The 24,195-nt window shown below is 42.0% G+C and overlaps 1 protein-coding gene across 2 annotated transcripts in view; it reads left to right on the top strand.

The window, feature by feature from the left end:
* SFI1 (SFI1 centrin binding protein) overlaps positions 1–24,195 on the top strand; it is a 146,190-nt gene that overhangs the window by 33,190 nt on the left and 88,805 nt on the right. For both annotated transcript variants that reach the window (XM_053702014.1, XM_053702013.1), the window contains exons 13-14: positions 18,817–18,883; positions 18,954–19,084. In XM_053702014.1, coding sequence (XP_053557989.1) covers positions 18,817–18,883; positions 18,954–19,084 — 198 coding nt within the window. The remainder of the gene's footprint in view (positions 1–18,816; positions 18,884–18,953; positions 19,085–24,195) is intronic.

Genomic DNA, 24,195 nt, shown 5'->3' with positions numbered 1-24,195 from the left:
TGAGGTGCAGCCACATTCCTCTAAGCACACTGGGCAAGGAGTCCACGTCTGGTTTCCCCCATCACCCATAGGGAGACTTCCCCAGGGTCATAATAATTTGCATACAAAGAGAGAAGCGCTCTACCAGGAACGAACAACAGCTCAGTGGCTTGTTCTATGGCGATTTACCACCCGGAAGCAGCCTCTTTTAGACCAGTGTGCTTTTCACAGAAGAAAACTTTCCTGAAGTATATCAGTCTGATCCCGCCAAGTAAGGTCAGTCCAGCCCCGAAATACCAGGCAATTCTCCTCTGAACAAGGAACATGACAACCCCAGACGATCGTTTCGGCCTTCTATGGGCCTCGTCAGTGAGGTGCAGCCACATTCCTCTAAGCACACTGGGCAAGGAGTCCACGTCTGGTTTCCCCCATCACCCATAGGGAGACTTCCCCAGGGTCATAATAATTTGCATACAAAGAGAGAAGCGCTCTACCAGGAACGAACAGCAGCTCAGTGGCTTGTTCTATGGCGATTTACCCCCCGGAAGCAGCCTCTTTTAGACCAGTGTGCTTTTCACAGAAGAAAACTTTCCTGAAGTATATCAGTCTGATCCCAGCCAAGTAAGGTCAGTCCAGCCCGAAATACCAGGCAATTCTCCTCTGAACAAGGAACATGACAACCCCAGACGATCGTTTCGGCCTCCTATGGGCCTCGTCAGTGAGGTGCAGCCACATTCCTCTAAGCACACTGGGCAAGGAGTCCACGTCTGGTTTCCCCCATCACCCATAGGGAGACTTCCCCAGGGTCATAATAAATTTGCATACAAAGAGAGAAGCGCTCTACCAGGAACGAACAACAGCTCAGTGGCTTGTTCTATGGCGATTACCACCCGGAAGCAGCCTCTTTTAGACCAGTGTGCTTTTCACAGAAGAAAACTTTCCTGAAGTATATCAGTCTGATCCCGCCAAGTAAGGTCAGTCCAGCCCCGAAATACCAGGCCAATTCTCCTCTGAACAAGGAACATGACAACCCCCAGACGATCGTTTCGGCCTTCTATGGGCCTCGTCAGTGAGGTGCAGCCACATTCCTCTAAGCACACTGGGCAAGGAGTCCACGTCTGGTTTCCCCCATCACCCATAGGGAGACTTCCCCAGGGTCATAATAATTTGCATACAAAGAGAGAAGCGCTCTACCAGGAACGAACAACAGCTCAGTGGCTTGTTCTATGGCGATTTACCACCCGGAAGCAGCCTCTTTTAGACCAGTGTGCTTTTCACAGAAGAAAACTTTCCTGAAGTATATCAGTCTGATCCCGCCAAGTAAGGTCAGTCCAGCCCCGAAATACCAGGCAATTCTCCTCTGAACAAGGAAATGACAACCCCAGACGATCGTTTCGGCCTTCTATGGGCCTCGTCAGTGAGGTGCAGCCACATTCCTCTAAGCACACTGGGCAAGGAGTCCACGTCTGGTTTCCCCATCACCCATAGGGAGACTTCCCCAGGGTCATAATAATTTGCATACAAAGAGAGAAGCGCTCTACCAGGAACGAAACAACAGCTCAGTGGCTTGTTCTATGGCGATTTACCACCCGGAAGCAGCCTCTTTTAGACCAGTGTGCTTTTCACAGAAGAAAACTTTCCTGAAGTATATCAGTCTGATCCCGCCAAGTAAGGTCAGTCCAGCCCCGAAATACCAGGCAATTCTCCTCTGAACAAGGAACATGACAACCCCAGACGATCGTTTCGGCCTTCTATGGGCCTCGTCAGTGAGGTGCAGCCACATTCCTCTAAGCACACTGGGCAAGGAGTCCACGTCTGGTATATATATTTCTCTTGTTAAGTGTATTCAGTCCACGGATCATCCATTACTTATGGGATATATTCCCTTCCCAACAGGAAGTTGCAAGAGGATCACCCCCAGCAGAGCTGCTATATAGCTCCTCCCCTCACATGTCATATCCAGTCATTCTCTTGCAACCCTCAACATAGATGGAGGTCGTGAGAGGAGTATGGTGTTTTATACTTAATTATTTCTTCAATCAAAAGTTTGTTATTTTTAAATGGCACCGGAGTGTGCTGTTTTTTTCTCAGGCAGTATTTGGAAGAAGAATCTGCCTGCGTTTTCTATGATCTTAGCAGAAGTAACTAAGATCCCACTGGCTGTTCTCGCACATTCTGAGGAGTGGGGTAACTTCAGAAAGGGGAATAGCGTGCGGGGTCTCCTGCAAATAAGGTATGTGCAGTAAAATATTTTTCTAAGGAATGGAATTGACTAAGAAAATACTGCTGATACCGAAGTAATGTAAGTAAAGCCTTAAATGCAGTGAAGTGACTGGTATCAGGCTGATTAATGTATGTGCAGTAAAGTAATTTTCTAAGGAATGGAATTTGACTAAGAAAATGCTTCTAATACTGAAGTAATGTAATAAGCCTTAAATGCAGTAGAAGTGACTGGTATCAGGCTTATCAATAGAGATACATACGCTTTTAAAAAAATGATGTTTAAAAACGTTTGCTGGCATGTTTAATCGTTTTTTGAGGTACATTGGTGATAAAACTTATTGGGGCATGATTTTTTCCACATGGCTGACTTATATTTCTGCATAGAGACAGTAACTGAGGCTTCCCACTGTTGTAATAATGAGTGGGAGGGCCTATTTTAGCGCTTTTTTTGCGCAGTAAAAATTCAGTCTCAGTCTTCCTGCTTCTTCCTGCATGATCCAGGACGTCTCTAGAGAGCTCAAGGGACTTCAAAAGTCATTTTGAGGGAGGTAATCAGTCACAGCAGACCTGTGACAGTGTGTTTGACTGTGTTAAAAACGTTTTTTTCTCTATTGATTATCCGTTTTGGGTATTAAGGGGTTAATCATCCATTTGCAAGTGGGTGCAATGCTCTGCTAACTTTATACATTTACTGTGAAAATTTGGTTGCTATAACTGATTTGGTTCATTGTTATTTCAACTGAGACAATTTTTTTGTGCTTCTTAAAGGCGCAGTAGCGTTTTTTATATTGCTTGTAAATTTATTTTAAAGTGTTTTCCAAGCTTGCTAGTCTCATTGCTAGTCTGTTTAAACATGTCTGACACAGATGTTTGTTCACTATGTTTGAAGGCCAGTGTGGAGCCCTATAGAAATATGTGTACTAACTGTATTGATTTCACTTTAAATAATAAAGGTCAGTTTTTATCTGTTAAAGAATTATCACCAGACAACAAGGGGGAAGTTATGCCGACTAACTCTCCTCACGTGTCAGTACCTTCGCCTCCCGCTCAGGAGGCGCGTGATATTGTGGCGCCAAGTACATCAGAGACGCCCATAGCAATTACTTTACAGGACATGGCTACTATTATGAATAATACCCTGACAGAAGTATTATCTAAATTTCCAGAATTAAGAGGCAAGCGCGATAGCTCTGGGATAAGGACAGAGCGCGCCGGTGCTGTGAGAGCCATGTCCGATACTGCGTCACAGTTTGCAGAACATGAGGACGGAGAGCTTCATTCTGTGGGTGACGGATCTGATCCAGGGAAACCGGATTCAGAGATCTCTAATTTTAAATTTAAGCTTGAGAACCTCCGTGTGTTGCTAGGGGAGGTTTTAGCGGCTCTGAATGACTGTAACACAGTTGCAATTCCAGAGAAATTATGTAGGCTGGATAGATACTATGCGGTGCCGGTGTGTACTGTGTACCTAAAAGGCTTACAGAAATTATTAGCAAGGAGTGGGATAGACCCGGTGTGCCCTTTTCCCCACCTCCTATATTTAGGAAAATGTTTCCAATAGACGCCACTTCACGGGACTTATGGCAGACGGTCCCTAAGGTGGAGGGAGCAGTTTCTACTTTAGCAAAGCGTACCACTATCCCGGTGGAGGATAGTTGTGCTTTTTCGGATCCAATGGATAAAAAACTAGAAGGTTACCTTAAGAAAATATTTGTTCAACAAGGTTTTATCTTACAGCCCCTTGCATGCATTGCGCCTGTAACTGCTGCTGCGGCTTTCTGGTTTGAGTCTCTAGAAGAGGCCATTCACACAGCTCCATTGGATGAAATTATGGACAAGCTTAAAGCACTTAAGCTAGCTAATGCATGTGTTTCTGATGCCATTGTACATTTAACTAAACTAACGGCTAAGAACTCCGGATTCGCCATCCAGGCGCGCAGAGCGCTATGGCTTAAATCCTGGTCAGCTGACGTGACTTCTAAATCTAAATTGCTTAATATTCCTTTCAAGGGGCAGACCTTATTCGGGCCTGGTTTGAAAGAAATTATCGCTGACATTACTGGAGGTAAGGGTCATACTCTTCCTCAGGACAGGGCCAAATCAAAGGCCAAGCAGTCTAATTTTCGTGCCTTTCGAAACTTCAAGGCAGGAGCAGCATCAACTTCCTCCGCTCCAAAACAGGAAGGAACTGTTGCTCGTTACAGACAGGCCTGGAAAACTAACCAGTCCTGGAACAAGGGCAAGCAGGCCAGAAAACCTACTACTGCCCCTAAGACAGCATGAAGGGATGGCCCCCTATCCGGAAACGGATCTAGTGGGGGGCAGACTTTCTCTCTTCGCCCAGGCGTGGGCAAGAGATGTCCAGGATCCCTGGGCGTTGGAGATCATATCTCAGGGATATCTTCTGGACTTCAAAGCTTCTCCTCCTCGAGGGAGATTCCATCTATCAAGGTTATCAGAAAACCAGATAAAGAAAAAGGCATTCCTACGCTGTGTACAAGACCTCCTAGTAATGGGGGTGATCCACCCTGTCCCGCGGACGGAACAAGGGCAAGGATTTTACTCAAATCTGTTTGTGGTCCCCAAGAAAGAGGGAACCTTCAGTCCAATCTTGGATCTAAAGATCTTAAACAAATTCCTAAGAGTTCCATCATTCAAAATGGAAACTATTCGAACCATCCTACCCATGATCCAAGAGGGTCAGTACATGACCACAGTGGACTTAAAGGATGCCTACCTTCACATACCGATTCACAAAGATCATTATCGGTACCTAAGATTTGCAATTCTAGACAGGCATTACCAGTTTGTAGCTCTTCCCTTCGGGTTAGCTACGGCCCCGAGAATTTTTACAAAGGTTCTGGGCTCACTTCTGGCGGTTCTAAGACCGCGAGGCATAGCGGTAGTTCCGTATCTAGACGACATTCTGATACAGGCGTCAAGTTTTCAAATTGCCAAGTCTCATACAGAGATGGTTCTGGCATTTCTGAGGTCGCATGGGTGGAAGGTGAACGTGGAAAAGAGTTCTCTATTACCACTCACTAGAGTCTCCTTCCTAGGGACTCTTATAGATTCTGTAGAGATGAAAATTTACCTGACGGAGTCCAGGTTATCAAAACTTCTAAATGCTTGCCGTGTCCTTCATTCCATTCCACGCCCGTCAGTGGCTCAGTGCATGGAAGTAATCGGCTTAATGGTAGCGGCAATGGACATAGTGCCATTTGCGCGCCTGCATCTCAGACCGCTGCAATTATGCATGCTAAGTCAGTGGAATGGGGATTACTCAGATTTGTCCCCTCTACTAAATCTGGATCAAGAGACCAGAGATTCTCTTCTCTGGTGGGTTTCTCGCGTCCATCTGTCCAAGGGTATGGCCTTTCGCAGGCCAGATTGGACGATTGTAACAACAGATGCCAGCCTTCTAGGTTGGGGCGCAGTCTGGAACTCCCTGAAGGCTCAGGGATCGTGGACTCAGGAGGAGAAACTCCTCCCAATAAATATTCTGGAGTTAAGAGCAATATTCAATGCTCTTCTGGCTTGGCCTCAGTTAGCAACACTGAGGTTCATCAGATTTCAGTCGGACAACATCACGACTGTGGCTTACATCAACCATCAAGGGGGAACCAGGAGTTCCCTAGCGATGTTAGAAGTCTCAAGGATAATTCGCTGGGCAGAGTCTCACTCTTGCCACCTGTCAGCGATTTACATCCCAGGCGTGGAGAACTGGGAGGCGGACTTTCTAAGTCGCCAGACTTTTAATCCGGGGGAGTGGGAACTTCATCCGGAGGTGTTCGTTCAGCTGGTTCATCGTTGGGGCAAACCAGAACTGGATCTCATGGCGTCTCGCCAGAACGCCAAGCTTCCTCGTTACGGATCCAGGTCCAGGGACCCTGGAGCGGCGCTGATAGATGCTCTAGCAGCCCCTTGGGTTTTCAACATAGCTTATGTGTTTCCACCGTTTCCACTGCTGCCTCGACTGATTGCCAAGATCAAACAGGAGAGAGCATCGGTGATTCTGATAGCGCCTGCGTGGCCACGCAGGACCTGGTATGCAGACCTAGTGGACATGTCGTCCTGTCCACCATGGTCTCTGCCTCTGAGGCAGGACCTTCTAATACAAGGTCCTTTCAACCATCCAAATCTAATTTCTCTGAGGTTGACTGCATGGAGATTGAACGCTTGATCCTATCAAAGCGTGGCTTCTCGGAGTCAGTTATTGATACCTTAATACAGGCACGGAAGCCTGTTAGCAGAAAAATCTACCATAAGATATGGCGTAAATACTTATATTGGTGCGAATCCAAGAGTTACTCATGGAGTAAGGTTAGGATTCCCAGGATATTGTCCTTTCTACAAGAGGGTTTAGAAAAGGGCTTATCTGCTAGTTCGTTAAAGGGACAGATTTCTGCTCTGTCTATTCTCTTACACAAGCGTCTGGCAGAAGTTCCAGACGTCCAGGCTTTTTGTCAGGCTTTGGCTAGGATTAAGCCTGTGTTTAAAACTGTTGCTCCTCCGTGGAGCTTAAACTTGGTTCTTAAGGTACTTCAAGGAGTTCCGTTTGAACCCCTTCATTCCATTGATATTAAGCTTTTATCTTGGAAAGTTCTGTTTTTGATGGCTATTTCCTCGGCTCGAAGAGTCTCTGAGTTATCTGCCTTACATTGTGATTCTCCTTATCTGATTTTCCATTCAGACAAGGTAGTTCTGCGTACTAAACCTGGGTTTTTACCTAAGGTAGTTTCTAACAGGAATATCAATCAGGAGATTGTTGTTCCATCATTATGTCCTAATCCTTCTTCAAAGAAGGAACGACTTTTGCATAATCTAGACGTAGTCCGTGCCCTGAAGTTCTATTTACAGACAACTAAAGATTTTCGTCAAACTTCTTCCCTGTTTGTCGTTTATTCTGGACAGAGGAGAGGTCAAAAAGCTTCGACAACCTCTCTTTCCTTTTGGCTTCTTGCATAATACGTTTAGCCTATGAGACTGCTGGACAGCAGCCTCCTGAAAGAATTACAGCTCATTCCACTAGAGCTGTGGCTTCCACCTGGGCCTTTAAGAATGAGGCCTCTGTTGAACAGATTTGCAAGGCTGCGACTTGGTCTTCGCTTCACACCTTTTCAAAATTTTACAAATTTGACACTTTTGCTTCTTCGGAGGCTGTTTTTGGGGGAGAGGTTCTACAGGCAGTGGTTCCTTCCGTTTAAGTTAAACGATAAATTTATTTCTCTTGTAGTGTATTCAGTCCACGGCCCGCCCTGTCTTTTTAAGGCAGATCTAAATTTTAATTAAAACTTCAGTCACCACTGCACCGTATGGTTTCTCCTTTCTTGTCTTGTTTCGGTCGAATAACTGGATATGACATGTGAGGGGAGGAGCTATATAGCAGCTCTGCTGGGGGTGATCCTCTTGCAACTTCCTGTTGGGAAGGGAATATATCCCATAAGTAATGGATGATCCGTGGACTGAATACACTACAAGATAAATAAATTTATCAGGTAAGCATAAATTATGTTATATATATATATATATATATATATATATATATATATATATATATATATATATATATATATATATATATATATATATATATATATATATATATATATATATATATATATATATATATATATATATATATATATATATATATATATATATAAAGCAAGAAAGGCACTCTCCGTGTTAATCACAAAACTTTACTTTAGGTGAACGTTTTCGGTGTTGCCACCGTCTTCAGACCTTACAAAACAACAAGTGAACAAACAATTTATGTGCTTTACCTGGTACTGATCCTGCTAGTGCGTGTGGCGTCCCTTCAGCGCAACTGCGCATGCGCGAGAGACCTTACAGAGGCCCTAGAGGGTCAAAAGGTTACCAAGGGAAAAAAATTAAAATTAAAAACAATATAACATACCCCAACACACAGCATCATCTTGAGGTTATAAGATACTAATTTATTTGAATAGAGTATGATGTTTAATGCGCTTTATTTGTGATATACTCTAAAGGGATGCAATGTTGTAGCTATGTGTGTGGCGCTGCTACAGCAGAAATCAATGCGGTACACGGATCTCACATATTTGGTTGTGTTAATGCTTTGACCAATCTCAATATCTCAATCTGAAACTATAGGCAGCACAAATCATAATGCGCTCTGATGAGAACTCAATCTGCCCTTGGACTGTTGACACTTGGTTGCCTAGCAACCAGTATACTCTGAATGGTAAACATACCCAAAAGTCTTTGCTGAAGACAGATATCAATAAGCAAGAGACCGGCAGATAATGCTTCAAAATTCATCAAAATCCCATAGCGTCAACGTCCCTGCCCGTGTTCACTTAATCACCCAATTATTCATACAAGGTTGCTAAGCAACCATAAACAAAATCAAGCGCTCAGTTCAGAGCGTATCATATCCCTATTCTTATACTCCCCCAGACAGCTGGTGGGCCATACAAAACAGAGATAAGCTGACTAACCCTGGTCACTCTCATATATGCGTCTTATACCTAGTGCAGAGCTATTATACAAAAATAACACGGAAGCGTGTCTTATCTTTCAACCCCGCAGAGAATTATGCCTTGATATACCAGCGCGTCGGTGACACAGTTAAATTCTTTTACAAAACATCAACACACAGATGCATTCCAGTCGACACGCAATCAAACTTATCCTCAAAGAAAACAACAGTTTGCATAGGGAGTTCAAGAGCCGCAACATGAGCCATAACCCCTCATACCTTAAATCGTGCGGAATGCACTGTCAGCGGCGTACTCCCAGAGTATAGTGAATGGAAAACTACCGCAAACCCAGCCTTTAAAAAGCCGTGCCCGCCATCTGCATGAGCCAATCACGGCACCAGCCGCTGACACACCTCAATTAGTAGTGTGCCCGGTACAGCCCTGCAACCAACCTTCATAAGCCTGCCAGCACTCGGTCCTGGTATAATGCCCTACTCAGATACCAAACTATGATAGTGTTCCATCAGGCAGTATGTCCAAACATAAACAATGCGTGTACATAACTCCATTGCATAACCACTCAAAAAGTGATGTCTCCACAAAACAGAACTACTCTAATTGGGATGTCTCCCCTAGGAAAAGATACAGAGAGAGCCAAGGCATAACAATCAACAAGAAAATAGACCACTAAAGGAGGAATAAAAACCTTACATATTGCTTCTGAAATACACAGTGCTAATCCGGTACCAGAGTGTAAAAGTGATCCAACAACACTACTAGTGTATCTCCTCATGTGCAATGCGAGGACACCACGCAGATGTACAGAGTGCCACAATAGGGATGCCACAGGCGACAAAAGATATTTCAGAGAACAAAGCCATGCAAGTAACAAGATTGTTGCAAGCCTTTAACGGGGAATATAACCACTGTACATTATTACCCATATCCAAGGTGGGCGTGCTAGACCCTCAAAGTAAAGTATGTGTAACCTCCATAGCTGAATACCACTGTACCCACGTCTGTGGGTTAAGCAATATCCATACGCACATACAATAGAGCTACAAGACACTAATCAAATCTCCAGTCAGAGCACCAAGCCAGATAGTCTCAGAAATATTTAGAGGGAAGCCAATTTGACAGTCCACCCATGTGGTGTATAATTTAAATAAGGAGTGATTCCCAACAAGGGGACCGACAATTAGATAAAGGTGCAATCACTTAACAAGAGCCAATGGAACAACCAGACATAGCAGATTTGTTGATAAAAAGGGAATAAATGTCAATTACAATCAGACAGTCAGAAAAATAGAGCGTAACCGATGCTAGCATTTAAACCATTAGGAGTCAGAGTGTTCAGCCTATGTATCCACCTAGCCTCGTTTCTGAGGAGTTCTGAGTTCCTGTCACCCCCTCGTTTCAAAGGGGCAACCCTATCAATGAGCATAGCCCTAAGGGTGGATACTGCGTGTCGTTGTTCAAGAAAATGTCTCGCCACGGGTTGATCCGAGTGGCCGTCCTTCAGGGCTGCTCTAATGGCGCTCTTATGGTTAGCTAGCCTTTCCCAGAATGGGGTGATAGTTTTACCCACATAGAACAGTCCACACGGGCAAGACAGTAGGTAGACCACAAAATCAGATGTACAGGTCAGTCTATGCCTTATCACAAAGCTCTTATTAGTTGCTGGATGGTGGAACCTTTCACCCGTAATGAGAGAGCTGCAAGTCACGCAGCTCCCACACTTGTAACATCCATTCTTTAGAGGTTTTAACCAAGTTTTTTCCTTTTTCCATGGGTCGGTTTTCATTAAGAATGACTTGAGGCTTCCTCCACTTTTATGTACCACCCTGGGGGGGTTCTTTAAACGGTAATGATTTGTCTCCACTTATCAGGGGCCAGTTCCTGTGGATCACTTTTCGTAGTTTGCCCGTAGCTGGAGTGTACTTTGTTACAATGTTCAGCGTCGATTCACTGGTGGTTGGGTCCTTAATCGACCCTCTAGTCATAAGACTACTCCGCTCCTGTTGCTTTACCTCTTCAAGTGTCTTTTGGACCATCGTGGGGTTATAGCCTCTGTTGAGGAATTTTGTTTTCATTTCCTCTAACTGGGACAACATCGTTTCTGGATTAGAATTGTTGCGCATGACACGCATCAGTTGGGACTTGACTATGCCTTTCATGAGTTGTGGCGGGTGGTAGCTAGTGAACTGTAGCAGTGTATTCCTATCAGTAGGCTTAGAATAGAGAGTTGTGTTCAACCTACACTCCCCTTCTACTTCGGATTTGAAAATGCACAAGTCTAAAAAATGTATCGACTCCTTGCTTATCTCATTCCTGCGGCATAATAATACATTCGGGTTGTTTAGGCTGAACACATATTTATCCTCAAACCACGCCATAAATAGGTTTGTGTAGGATGGGGCTAGACTAGACCCCATAGCCGTTCCTACCAGTTGGAGGTAAAAGTGTTCCTCAGATCGGAAATAATTGTGTTTCACGCACATCATTAGCCAATCTAGTAGTATCTCAATAGGAGGACCTAAGTACTCATCAGACTTCCTCAAAGCCTGTCTTACAGCCTCTACACCCAGGTCGTGTGGGATGATGGTGTAGAGGCTGTTGACGTCAAGCGTAACAAGGTAACAATCAGCAGGGAAGGAGCTGTCTTGGAGCAGGTTGATCAGTTGTATTGAGTCTTGCAGGAAAGCCCTCGTGCCTTTTACGATATCCTGTAAATGAAAGTCAATGTACTTCGCCAGGTTCTGGAACAAAGATCCCACAGCAGATACTATTGGTCGCCCAGGTGGTTTAGATGCATCCTTATGGATCTTTGGGATAGTGTAGATAATTGGGTGCCTGGGAAACTCTGGAATCAAAAAGTCACAGTGTTTGCTCAATGTATCCATTATTTAAGGCAAAAGATAAGATGTCTTCTAATTTTCTTTTATACATCATTGTAGGATTAGCTGGTAAGCTTTTATAGGTGACGGTATCACTCAATTGTTCCAGTAGTTCGTGTCTGTAGTATTGATAGTCGAGCACCACAATGGCACCCCCCTTGTCTGCCGGTCTGATGACTATAGAGTCATCTTTCTTTAGTCTTTGTAAGGCTGCCCATTCTTGTTTTTCTTCATGTTGACCTCGGTGGGTCCAGTAGTGGCTCAGTTTGTCTCATTTCCAGTCACATCTCTTCTTTCTTTCTCTGTCCTCTTTTTTTCTATGGTACACTTACCTTGTCTTACTTCTCCCTCAGCAGTTGGATGACCTGGCTTCCTTACTTCTTCAGAAGTTTTTATTTTAATTTTTATTCTTGGGAATTGATGGTTTTCTCTGGTGGAGGGCCACACTTTGGTGTATATATGGACACTACACTTTGTTGGTCACGTATTTTATCGTATGTTTTTTGTTTGTTTTTAGACTATGAATTTGTCTTGAAGAAGGCCTTAGAAAAGGCCGAAACATCGACACTGTATTAATGTAATTAGCATAATAAAAGTTACTTATTGATACAAGTCCTGTGAGTGCCCTCCATCTCTAAAACTACTCTATACATACCACTTGAGGATAGCACCCAGGCATTGGCAACATTGATGTGGAAGGAGTGCTAGGCCACCGGCTACAATACATATATCTTTAAAGAACTGTTCCTATGCACCCCCCTTACTAGGAGTACCAAGTACACCATATGGGCTTTGTGTCTCACCCTGCTCCCTTGAACTGTTGTTTTTAAATCACTATCTGAATAAGAACATTAGCCTGACCAGGGATCAGCTTACTGCTTTACTATACTCTTTATTTGTCTTGATTCTCTGATACCAACTGGATACCGTTCGTGATGGAAGATCTGGTGTACAATACCCAACCCTCTAGCCGGGTACCGACAGGGAAGAGGAGGCTACATTCGCTTTTACTGATGATGATGTGGCTAGGATACTACAATTATGTGAACCAGATGGTATTGATGAGGTACCCATCAACGTATATTATAAGTTACTAAGTCTTAAAAGAAAAGAAGTGGACTACCGACTCCATGTCAGTTATCTCACTGACTATTACAAAAGGAAGATGATCCCGCGGGGGTTTAGAGTCAAGAACTCTCCCACTATCGGCAGGAGTAACACTGAATTTTGTCGAAAATGGTGCCAGATTGCCAATAAGTGTTCTTTCGACTGGATACTGCTCGTCATAGAGGAGGTTGCAAGACTTAAGGTATCAGTTGCTGATGAATTAGATACCGTACAGAAGGACAAAGAGCATGTGCTGAAGGATGATGAAGATGAGGACTGGTTGGGCAAGCTGGCATCACAAGTGGACAAATACAGAAAAGATCTGATCAATTTCAAATATAAGAAAATGGCGACTGTCGAGACAGACTATCGCGAAAGAAGAGTTTATCAGTGGCTGTCAGGTAGAAATGCCCCCTTCAGACAAAGACGAAATGAACGCAGACCCCGGGCACTGGCCAATACTGTCGACATGAGTGGGGGTGACTCCAGTGAAGCTGAATCTTCTACTAGCAACCCGAATGCTGTGAAACAACAGACGCAGGTACAGACAAGATCACAGAAAAAAAAAACATTACCGGCAAAAAACGGCAACCAGCCCGCACAAGACGCAGGCCGTACGTCAGACGAAGTGGGTGGTGGAAGAAGACAGCGAAGAAACTAATGGAGACGGAAAGTGTGGTAATCAACATAAGCAAGAGACCTATTGATGATGAAATAAAACTACTCAGCAAGGGTTTAAGCTATGTTCCCACTCCACGAGTGGATGTCTTTGATAACTTAGTCGACATACACCGCTTGCAAAGAACTTTAAAAGTAAAGAACCATTTTAAGAACTCATTACCATTTGATAATGAAAGAAGGTTTGTAACTAGATCTGGGTTTGAACCTAAGAACACCCAACTATCAAGACATTCACCAATGAATGTTCCCGGGAAATCAACAATGAGCTCAATGATATGGGTACCTGCAGAACTAATCTAGAAAAACAAGAATGGGCATCCTTACAAAGACTAAAGAAAGATGACTCTATAGTCATCAGACCGGCGGACAAGGGGGGTGCCATTGTGGTGCTCGACTATCAATACTACAGACACGAACTACTGGAACAATTGAGTGATACCGTCACCTATAAAAGGTTACCAGCTAATCCTACAATGATGTATAAAAGAAAATTAGAAGACATCTTATCTTTTGCCTTAAATAATGGATACATTGAGCAAACACTGTGACTTTTTGATTCCAGAGTTTCCTAGGCACCCAATTATCTACACTATCCCAAAGATCCATAAGGATGCATCTAAACCACCTGGGCGACCAATAGTATCTGCTGTGGGATCTTTGTTCCAGAACCTGGCAAAGTACATTGACTTTCATTTACAGGATATCGTAAAAGGCACGAGGGCTTTCCTGCAAGACTCAATACAACTGATCAACCTGCTCCAAGACAGCTCCTTCCCTGCTGATTGTTACCTTGTTACGCTTGACGTCAACAGCCTCTACACCATCATCCCACACGACCTGGGTGTAGAGGCTGTAAGACAGGCTTTGAGGAAGTCTGATGAGTACTTAGGTCCTCCTATTGAGATACTACTAGATTGGCTAATGATGTGCCTGACACACAATTATTTCCGATTTGAGGAACACTTTTACCTCCAACTGGTAGGAACGGCTATGGGGTCTAGTCTAGCCCCATCCTACGCAAACCTATTTATGGCGTGGTTTGAGGATAAATATGTGTTCAGCCTAAACAATCCGAATGTATTATTATACCGCAGGTATATAGATGACCTGCTGGTCATTTGGGGTGGAACAGCAGTAGAACTCGAGATATGGATTAAAATCCTCAACGACTCTCTGACCCCGGTCAAGTTTTAGAATGAGATAAGCAAGGAGTCAATACATTTTTTAGACTTGTGCATTTTCAAATCCGAAGTAGAAGGGGAGTGTAGGTTGAACACAACTCTCTATTCTAAGCCTACTGATAGGAATACACTGCTACAGTTCACTAGCTACCACCCGCCACAACTAATGAAAGGCATAGTCAAGTCCCAACTGATGCGTGTCATGCGCAACAATTCTAATCCAGAAACGATGTTGTCCCAGTTAGAGGAAATGAAAACAAAATTCCTCAACAGAGGCTATAACCCCACGATGGTCCAAAAGACACTTGAAGAGATAAAGCAACAGGAGCGGAGTAGTCTTATGACTAGAGGGTCGATTAAGGACCCAACCACCAGTGAATCGACGCTGAACATTGTAACAAAGTACACTCCAGCTACGGGCACACTACGAAAAGTGATCCACAGGAACTGGCCCCTGATAAGTGGAGACAAATAATTACCGTTTAAAGAACCCCCCCCCCCCCCCCCCCGGGTGGTACATAAAAGTGGACAAAGCCTCAAGTCATTCTTAATGAAAACCGACCCATGCAAAAAGGAAAAAACTTGGTTAAAACCTCTAAAGAATGGATGTTACAAGTGTGGGAGCTGCGTGACTTGCAGCTCTCTCATTACGGGTGAAAGGTTCCACCATCCAGCAACTAATAAGAGCTTTGTGATAAGGCATAGACTGACCTGTACATCTGATTTTGTGGTCTACCTACTGTCTTGCCCGTGTGGACTGTTCTATGTGGGTAAAACTATCACCCCATTCTGGGAAAGGCTAGCTAACCATAAGAGCGCCATTAGAGCAGCCCTGAAGGACGGCCACTCGGATCAACCGGTGGCGAGACATTTTCTTGAACAACGACACGCAGTATCCACCCTTAGGGCTATGCTCATTGATAGGGTTGCCCCTTTGAAACGAGGGGGTGACAGGAACTCAGAACTCCTCAGAAATGAGGCTAGGTGGATACATAGGCGTATGGATACATGTGCGTATGGATATTGCTTAACCCACAGACGTGGGTACAGTGGTATTCAGCTATGGAGGTTACACATAATTTACTTTGAGGGTCTAGCACGCCCACCTTGGATATGGGTAATAATGTACAGTGGTTATATTCCCCGTTAAATGCTTGCAACAATCTTGTTACTTGCATGGCTTTGTTCTCTGAAATATCTTTTGTCGCCTGTGGCATCCCTATTGTGGCACTCTGTACATCTGCGTGGTGTCCTCGCATTGCACATGAGGAGATACACTAGTAGTGTTGTTGGATCACTTTTACACTCTGGTACCGGATTAGCACTGTGTATTTCAGAAGCAATATGTAAGGTTTTTATTCCGCCTTTAGTGGTCTATTTTCTTGTTGATTGTTATGCCTTGGCTCTCTCTGTATCTTTTCCTAGGGGAGATATCCCAATTAGAGTAGTTCTATTTTGTGGAGACATCACTTTTTGAGTGGTTATGCAATGGAGTTATGTACACGCATTGTTTATGTTTGGACATACTGCCTGATGGAACACTATCATAGTTTGGTATCTGAGTAGGGCATTATACCAGGACCGAGTGCTGGCAGGCTTATGAAGGTTGGTTGCAGGGCTGTACCGGGCGCACTACTAATTGAGGTGTGTCAGCGGCTGGTGCCGTGATTGGCTCATGCAGATGGCGGGCACGGCTTTTTAAAGGCTGGGTTCGCGGTAGTTTTCCATTCACTATACTCTGGGAGTACGCCGCTGACAGTGCATTCCGCACGATTTAAGGTATGAGGGGTTATGGCTCATGTTGCGGCTCTTGAACTCCCTATGCAAACTGTTGTTTTCTTTGAGGATAAGTTTGATTGCGTGTCGACTGGAATGCATCTGTGTGTTGATGTTTTGTAAAAGAATTTAACTGTGTCACTGACGCGCTAGTATATCAAGGCATAATTCTCTGCGGAGTTGAAAGACTAGACACGCTTCAGTTTTATTTTTGTATAATAGTTCTGCACTAGGTATAAGACGCATATATGAGAGTGACCAGGGTTAGTCAGCTTATCTCTGTTTTGTATGGCCCACCAGCTGTCTGGGGGAGTATCAGAATATTCACTTTCTGTCCTGTATATTTGAATATTGATGCTTCCAACTGTGAGGCACGTAGTCTGTGTGGGTAAGTTTGGCTTTCTGCTGCTGTTGCACAGCTTGCGGTTATCTGGCTCTGAGGTATCCCTCTCAGTGTTTACAATATGGCCCCTTAGCTAACAGTCACCGTTGCGATATTAATCTATATAACAACGGTTGGGATGTGACGACTGATGTGGGTGTGGATTGTACATGATAATAGTGTGGGTGGGCCTGAGATAGCGTCCACTTTGATACAGCTCTATGTTTTATCATCATCCCCTGTAGGATGAGGGGCTGAGGACATGGCGCACGTTATGGGTTTTGTCAAATTGTTTCTTTCTGTGAATATATGGTTGATTATTTTCTTTATCGAAGTGCTGCCATATATAACCCTTAGCATGGATGAATCTAGGGGAGTAAGGGATGTTACTACTGTATAGACAATGCTCGCACCTTGGATTGTGTATGTCTACCTGCTTGTATACCTGGATATCTAACTTGAGGTGATGACCCATTCTGGCTCAGAGTTGACTAGACCAATTACTGTCAGTAGTATTACTATTATGATTCTAAGATTCTGAGTATGGATAGTAGTGATATAGGCCCGCCACCAGGTGTATGACGGTACACTGTTGATTCGTGAGAATGTTGCTTCATGTTGACCACGGTGGGTCCAGTAGTGGCTCAGTTTGTCTCATTTCCAGTCACATCTCTTCTTTCTTTCTCTGTCCTCTTTTTTTCTATGGTACACTTACCTTGTCTTACTTCTCCCTCAGCAGTTGGATGACTTTCAGAAGTTTTTATTTTAATTTTTATTCTTGGGAATTGATGGTTTTCTCTGGTGGAGGGCCACACTTTGGTGTATATATGGACATTACACTTTGTTGGTCACGTATTTTATCGTATGTTTTTTGTTTATGTTTTTAGACTATGAATTTGTCTTGAAGAAGGCCTTAGAAAAGGCCGAAACGTTGACACTGTATTAATGTAATCAGCATAATAAAAGTTACTTATTGATACAAGTCCTGTGAGTGCCCTCCATCTCTACCACTACTCTCTCTCTCTCTCTCTCTCTCTCTCTCTCTCTATCTATATATATCTATATATATATCTATATATATATATATATATATATATATATATATATATATATATATATATATATATAAAGAAAGATCAGCACTCGCCAACCTTGTAACCACTCAGTGCACGGACAGTAAATAGATACAAGGATATGTATTGCACAAGGACAAGACCTGGTGGTGATCCGTATAGTCCCCCGCAAAAAAAGCCAGCACACAAGATTAGAAAAAACACCTTCCTTTAATGCCAAAGTAGCATAACGTTTCAGCTCCCACTGGAGCCTTGGTCACATGCAGCAATTCACAGAAGAAAATCAGGCCTGATATATACATACTAGATTTAATAAAAAAAATCATTTGTCAAATTCATATCTCTCTGAACAATGTGTCAAAATTGCAGAATTCATAAATGTTTGCTGATCCTCATTGCAAGTTGCAAGTCACTCTCCATTGTAACCAATGGAGTAGTATCAATCTCTTAAAGGGACAGCATTTCAAGATTTATATATATATATATATATATATATATATATATATATATATATATATATATATATATATATATATATATATATATATGTATATATAAATATAAAATGTGTAGTTATGCATAATAAAATAAAGAAAATAAAAGTATGAAATGACAAGAAGACAATCAAGTTGTGAAATAGCAAGACACAACCGCTAGACTACATACTCTACAGGAGTCTTTATGAAATCCTGACCACACCTCTAGAACGCCCCTGGAGACTGTGACTTTTACATAACAGAAGAAACGTATATTTTACAATTACAAACATTCACAGAAACTGTTTTGCAAAGTATTGTGGTTGTAATAAGTGTTTTTTTCCCCCACACAGTTCTTGTTTGATGTGTGAGATCTTGTCCTTAGCACCTCACACAACTATGTGTTAATGGAAGCAACACCCACTAATGAAACACAATTTAGAACATTATTTTGTCTTAGCAACCAGGCCTCACAAGAGTTAATGAATCTAGGCCTTTGTCTTGTCACTGGCTACCGTTTAGTTTTAAACCTTTCCATAAAGTGATAATGATCTAATATGCTATTTTCCTGCAGATCCGTTCTGATGCAGAAATGCTTTAGCACATGGTTAATGTACAGAGAAAAGAGGAAACTAAAGCAGGTGGGTAAACTTTTCCACCCTCACTACCACTTTTTTGTGTCAAGGGAGTAACTGTGTGTTTGTGCTTCAGGCATCGCGCAGCACTGCAGACAGACACTATGCGAAATCCTTGCTGCCCCGCACCTTCCAGCAGTGGAAATATTGTCATCGCCTTAAGCGGCACTGCAGAAAAATGGAGGAACATGCACTAAACTTTTACAGGTATGAAGGAATGGTAAACTGCACTAAAACAACCAAGACGCTTCTATTCTTTTAAAATTATGTTTAAGACCTTTTTCTTTGTTGCTACTTTATTTATTTATTTTTATTGTTTTTAAAGAAAGCAAAATCCTTTTGCAAAAAAAGCATAAATAAATAACCAAAGCGATAAATAGGATATACTTTTACTGGCCAACTAATAAAAAAATACGTTTTCAGGCTTCTAGGACACTGAGATTGCTTTGTCATAGGAACTAATGAAGGGACCTCATTTTTCTGAAAACTTGCAAATGTATTTCCTATTAGTTAGCGGTTAAAGGTATCGCCTGTTTATTTCTTGTGTTTTATTCCTTCTTTTGAATACACAATGCTAATGTGATGCTTTTAGCTTTATTTAAAGGGACTGTAAAGTCAAAATTAAACTTTCACAATTTAGATAGAGCATGCAGTTTTAAACAACTTTACTATTTACTTCTGTTAAAGGGACAGTACACTGTAAAATTTATGTTAATGTATTTTCAATGACTTGTTATACCAGCTACAGAGTATAAAATGTATGAGAAATTGCATTTCAGGTTTATTTGTGTATATGAAATAGCTGGTTTTGTGCTTTTAAACCACAGCCTATTACAGTGGGTTGAGCTTCAGGTAATATCAGATCTTATTATGTTATCACTTTGTGTACACACACAGGCTTCCTCATCTTATATTTGTCTAGAAAACCAAAGCTCAATACATAGAGAGAACAATGGACAAATTTAATACACTCCAGCAGGTAAAATGGATAATTGGGAGCAATTTAAATGGGAGAAAATGTTTGGGTGAACTGTCCCTTTAACTAATTTGCTTGGTTCTTTTGGTATCCTTTGTTGAAAGAAAATCTAAAAAATATATATATTGGTAAATCCACTTTGTGGTATGGCATGCGGACAACACATTCTTGAAAGTTAGACCTCCAACATTGCAATCACTGCTCCCAGTACTCCCCATCTTGGGACTCGGCTACTTCCGCTTGAATCCTGATATCATTCATCAATGGAGGCTCCAGCACCTAAATCCATTTGTGCGAGCCTCACCATGTACATTCACCACGTTGATCAAGGACAATATCTAACAGGCAGATATCCCCAGCAGCTCACTAATACTTGTTATGTGGATGTATTTGACATAAATTACACCAATCGCTTCTCATACCAAGCCACCTAGGACTCGGCTAGAACAGCACCACCATAGAAACAGGGTAGCCAGATTAAGAGCTCAACCCATTGATACTGGCAATGAATAAAAAAAATAGCTGAGCACTGGGATCTCTATTATGTAAAAGTAATCCAGCTCCCCATGCTCTCCTATTATGTTTGATCCTTTGTTGAAAAGCATACATAGGTAGGCTAAGGAGCAGCAAAGCACTACTGGGAGCTAGCTGTTCATTGGTGGCTGTACATATATGCCTCTTATTATTGGCTCTCCCGATGCGTTCAGCTAGGTCCCAGCAATGCATTGCTGCTTCTTCAACAAAGGATACCAAAAGAATGAAAATGGTTTGATTAAAAAAAAATATTTAGAAAGGTGTTTAAAGTTGCATACTCTATCTAATTCATGAAAGAAAAATGTTGTGTCTTATGTCCCTTTAACAAATTATTCCTGGTATCACTTAAAGGGACAGTCTACTCCAGAATTTTTATTGTTTAAAAAGATAGAAAATCCATTTATTACTCATTCCCCAATATTGCATAACCAACACTGTTATATTAATATGCTTTTTACCTCTGCAATTACCTTGTACTTAAACCTCTGCACTCTGGACTTCCCCCTTATTTTAGTTATTTTGACAGACTAACATTTTAGCCAAGCAGTGCCCTCTCATAAGTAACTCCACGGGCGTAAGCACAATGTTATCTATATGGCACACATGAACTAATGCCCTGTGAAAAACGTTCATGCGTTCAGATAAGAGGTGGCCTTCAACGGCTTAGAAATTAGCATATGAGCCTACCTAGTCTTAGCTTTCAACTAAGAACAACAAGAGAACAAAGCAAATTTGATGATATTGGAAAGTTGTTTAAAATTACAGGCCCTATCTGATTCCTGAAAGTTTAATTTTAACTATGTTGTCCCTTTTTAAATGGACATAAAAGTGCAAAACAAAACCGCTCTAAAATCTGAGAACATTTTATTATTACACTGTGCTTAACCCCCACAAACTTTGACCTAGCTGAATGCATCTGGTGAGACAGTGACTAGACGCCTATGTGCGGAGCCACCAATCACAAGCTAGCTAAATAGAACAGCTCTTGAAATTGCCTTCTGTATCTTAACAATAAACATTTTAATTTTGATTGTTATGTCCCTTCAGATTTCTTGTTCAGATGCTGCTGTTTCATATTTAGGACAATTAATGTTTGAGTTGAATATCCCATTAGGCCTCACAAGGCTTTTTAATTATTTTTCCATTAAGTATAGTTTTTTTTTCATTGCATAGCATCTGTCGACCTCCTTTTTCCTACATTATGTCTCAGAAACTTGCTTTCAGTCTGTACTTTTTTTAAACCATTGCCATATGCAAAAGTGTCTGATTTATAACGCCTTTTTATGCATCCAGTATATTCCATATGGCTCTTACGTAAACACTATACATGGAATTACAAATCTGTTAATATATATGTGGAAGATTGAATGTTTTTGTTGCTGAAATAATTTTATTATGATAACAATAACTGTTCTAGTAATACATTTTTTATATTATTATTGACTTTATGAAATAACACGTAACAAGAAAACAGCACACAAGACTATTATAGTTACTAAGAAAATAACATTTGTAATCCATAAAGCTGTAGTCCGTCATAAATGACTGTGTCAAACAAATAATTCCTGTGTGACTCTCAAGACACTTTCTTCTGTTAAGTGTGATCAGTCCACGGGTCATCATTACTTCTGGGATATTACTCCTCCCCAACAGGAAGTGCAAGAGGATTCACCCAGCAGAGCTGCATATAGCTCCTCCCCTCTACGTCACTCCCAGTCATTCTCTTGCACCCAACGACTAGATAGGATGTGTGAGAGGACTATGGTGATTATACTTAGTTTTATATCTTCAATCAAAAGTTTGTTATTTTAAAATAGCACCGGAGTGTGTTATTATTTCTCTGGCAGAGTTTGAAGAAGAATCTACCAGAGTTTTTGTTATGATTTTAGCCGGAGTAGTTAAGATCATATTGCTGTTTCTCGGCCATCTGAGGAGAGGTAAACTTCAGATCAGGGGACAGCGGGCAGATGAATCTGCATAGAGGTATGTAGCAGTTTTTATTTTCTGACAATGGAATTGATGAGAAAATCCTGCCATACCGATATAATGTCATGTATGTATACTTTACACTTCAGTATTCTGGGGAATGGTACTTCACTAGAATTACACTGTATGAAATACATAAAGCTGTTTAATAACTAGAGATTATGTTTAACGTTTTTGCTGGAATGTAAAATCGTTTTCATTTGCTGAGGTACTGAGTGAATAAATGTTTGGGCACTATTTTTCCACTTGGCAGTTGCTTAATCTGTTTTTCTGACAGTTTCTGCTCTCCCTCACTGCTGTGTGTGAGGGGGAGGGGCCGTTTTTTGGCGCTTTTACTACGCATCAAATATATACAGGGTCCCTTCAAACATCAAAATCTAACTTCTCTGAAGCTGACTGCTTGGAAATTGAACGCTTGATTTTATCAAGACGTGGGTTTTCTGAGTCAGTTATTGATACCTTAATACAGGCTAGGAAACCTGTTACCAGAAAGATTTACCATAAGATATGGCGTAAATACCTATATTGGTGTGAATCCAAAGGTTACTCTTGGAGTAAGGTTAGGATTCCTAGGATATTGTCTTTTCTACAAGAAGGTTTAGAAAAGGGTTTATCTGCTAGTTCATTAAAGGGACAGATCTCAGCTCTGTCCATTCTGTTACACAAACGTCTGTCAGAAGTTCCTGACGTCCAGGCTTTTTGTCAGGCTTTGGCCAGGATTAAGCCTGTGTTTAAAACTGTTGCTCCACCATGGAGTTTAAACCTTGTTCTTAATGTTTTACAGGGCGTTCCGTTTGAACCCCTTCATTCCATTGATATAAAGTTGTTATCTTGGAAAGTTCTATTTTTAATGGCTATTTCCTCGGCTCGAAGAGTCTCTGAATTATCAGCCTTACATTGTGATTCTCCTTATTTGATTTTTCATTCGGATAAGGTAGTCCTGCGTACTAAACCTGGGTTCTTACCTAAGGTAGTTACTAACAGGAATATCAATCAAGAGATTGTTGTTCCTTCTTTATGCCCAAATCCTTCTTCAAAGAAGGAACGTCTACTGCACAACCTGGATGTAGTCCGTGCTCTAAAATTTTACTTACAGGCAACTAAGGAATTTCGACAAACGTCTTCTCTGTTTGTCATTTACTCTGGGCAGAGGAGAGGTCAAAAAGCTTCCGCTACCTCTCTTTCTTTTTGGCTTCGTAGCATAATTCGTTTAGCTTATGAGACTGCTGGACAGCAGCCTCCTGAAAGAATTACAGCTCATTCTACTAGAGCTGTGGCTTCCACTTGGGCCTTCAAGAATGAGGCCTCTGTTGAACAGATTTGCAAGGCTGCAACTTGGTCTTCGCTTCATACTTTTTCCAAATTTTACAAATTTGACACTTTTGCTTCATCGGAGGCTATTTTTGGGAGAAAGGTTCTTCAGGCAGTGGTTCCTTCTGTATAAAGAGCCTGCCTATCCCTCCCGTCATCCGTGTACTTTTGCTTTGGTATTGGTATCCCAGAAGTAATGATGACCCGTGGACTGATCACACTTAACAGAAGAAAACATAATTTATGCTTACCTGATAAATTCCTTCTGTAGTGTGATCAGTCCACGGCCCGCCCTGTTTTTAAGGCAGGTAAATATTTTTTAATTTATACTCCAGTCACCACTTCACCCTTGGCTTTTCCTTTCTCGTTGGTCCTTGGTCGAATGACTGGGAGTGACGTAGAGGGGAGGAGCTATATGCAGCTCTGCTGGGTGAATCCTCTTGCACTTCCTGTTGGGGAGGAGTAATATCCCAGAAGTAATGATGACCTGTGGACTGATCACACTACAGAA

The sequence above is a fragment of the Bombina bombina genome, chromosome 2, assembly GCF_027579735.1.
Source record: "Bombina bombina isolate aBomBom1 chromosome 2, aBomBom1.pri, whole genome shotgun sequence".
Classification (NCBI taxonomy): Eukaryota; Metazoa; Chordata; class Amphibia; order Anura; family Bombinatoridae; genus Bombina; species Bombina bombina.
This window is presented reverse-complemented; position numbering and strand designations above follow the sequence as displayed.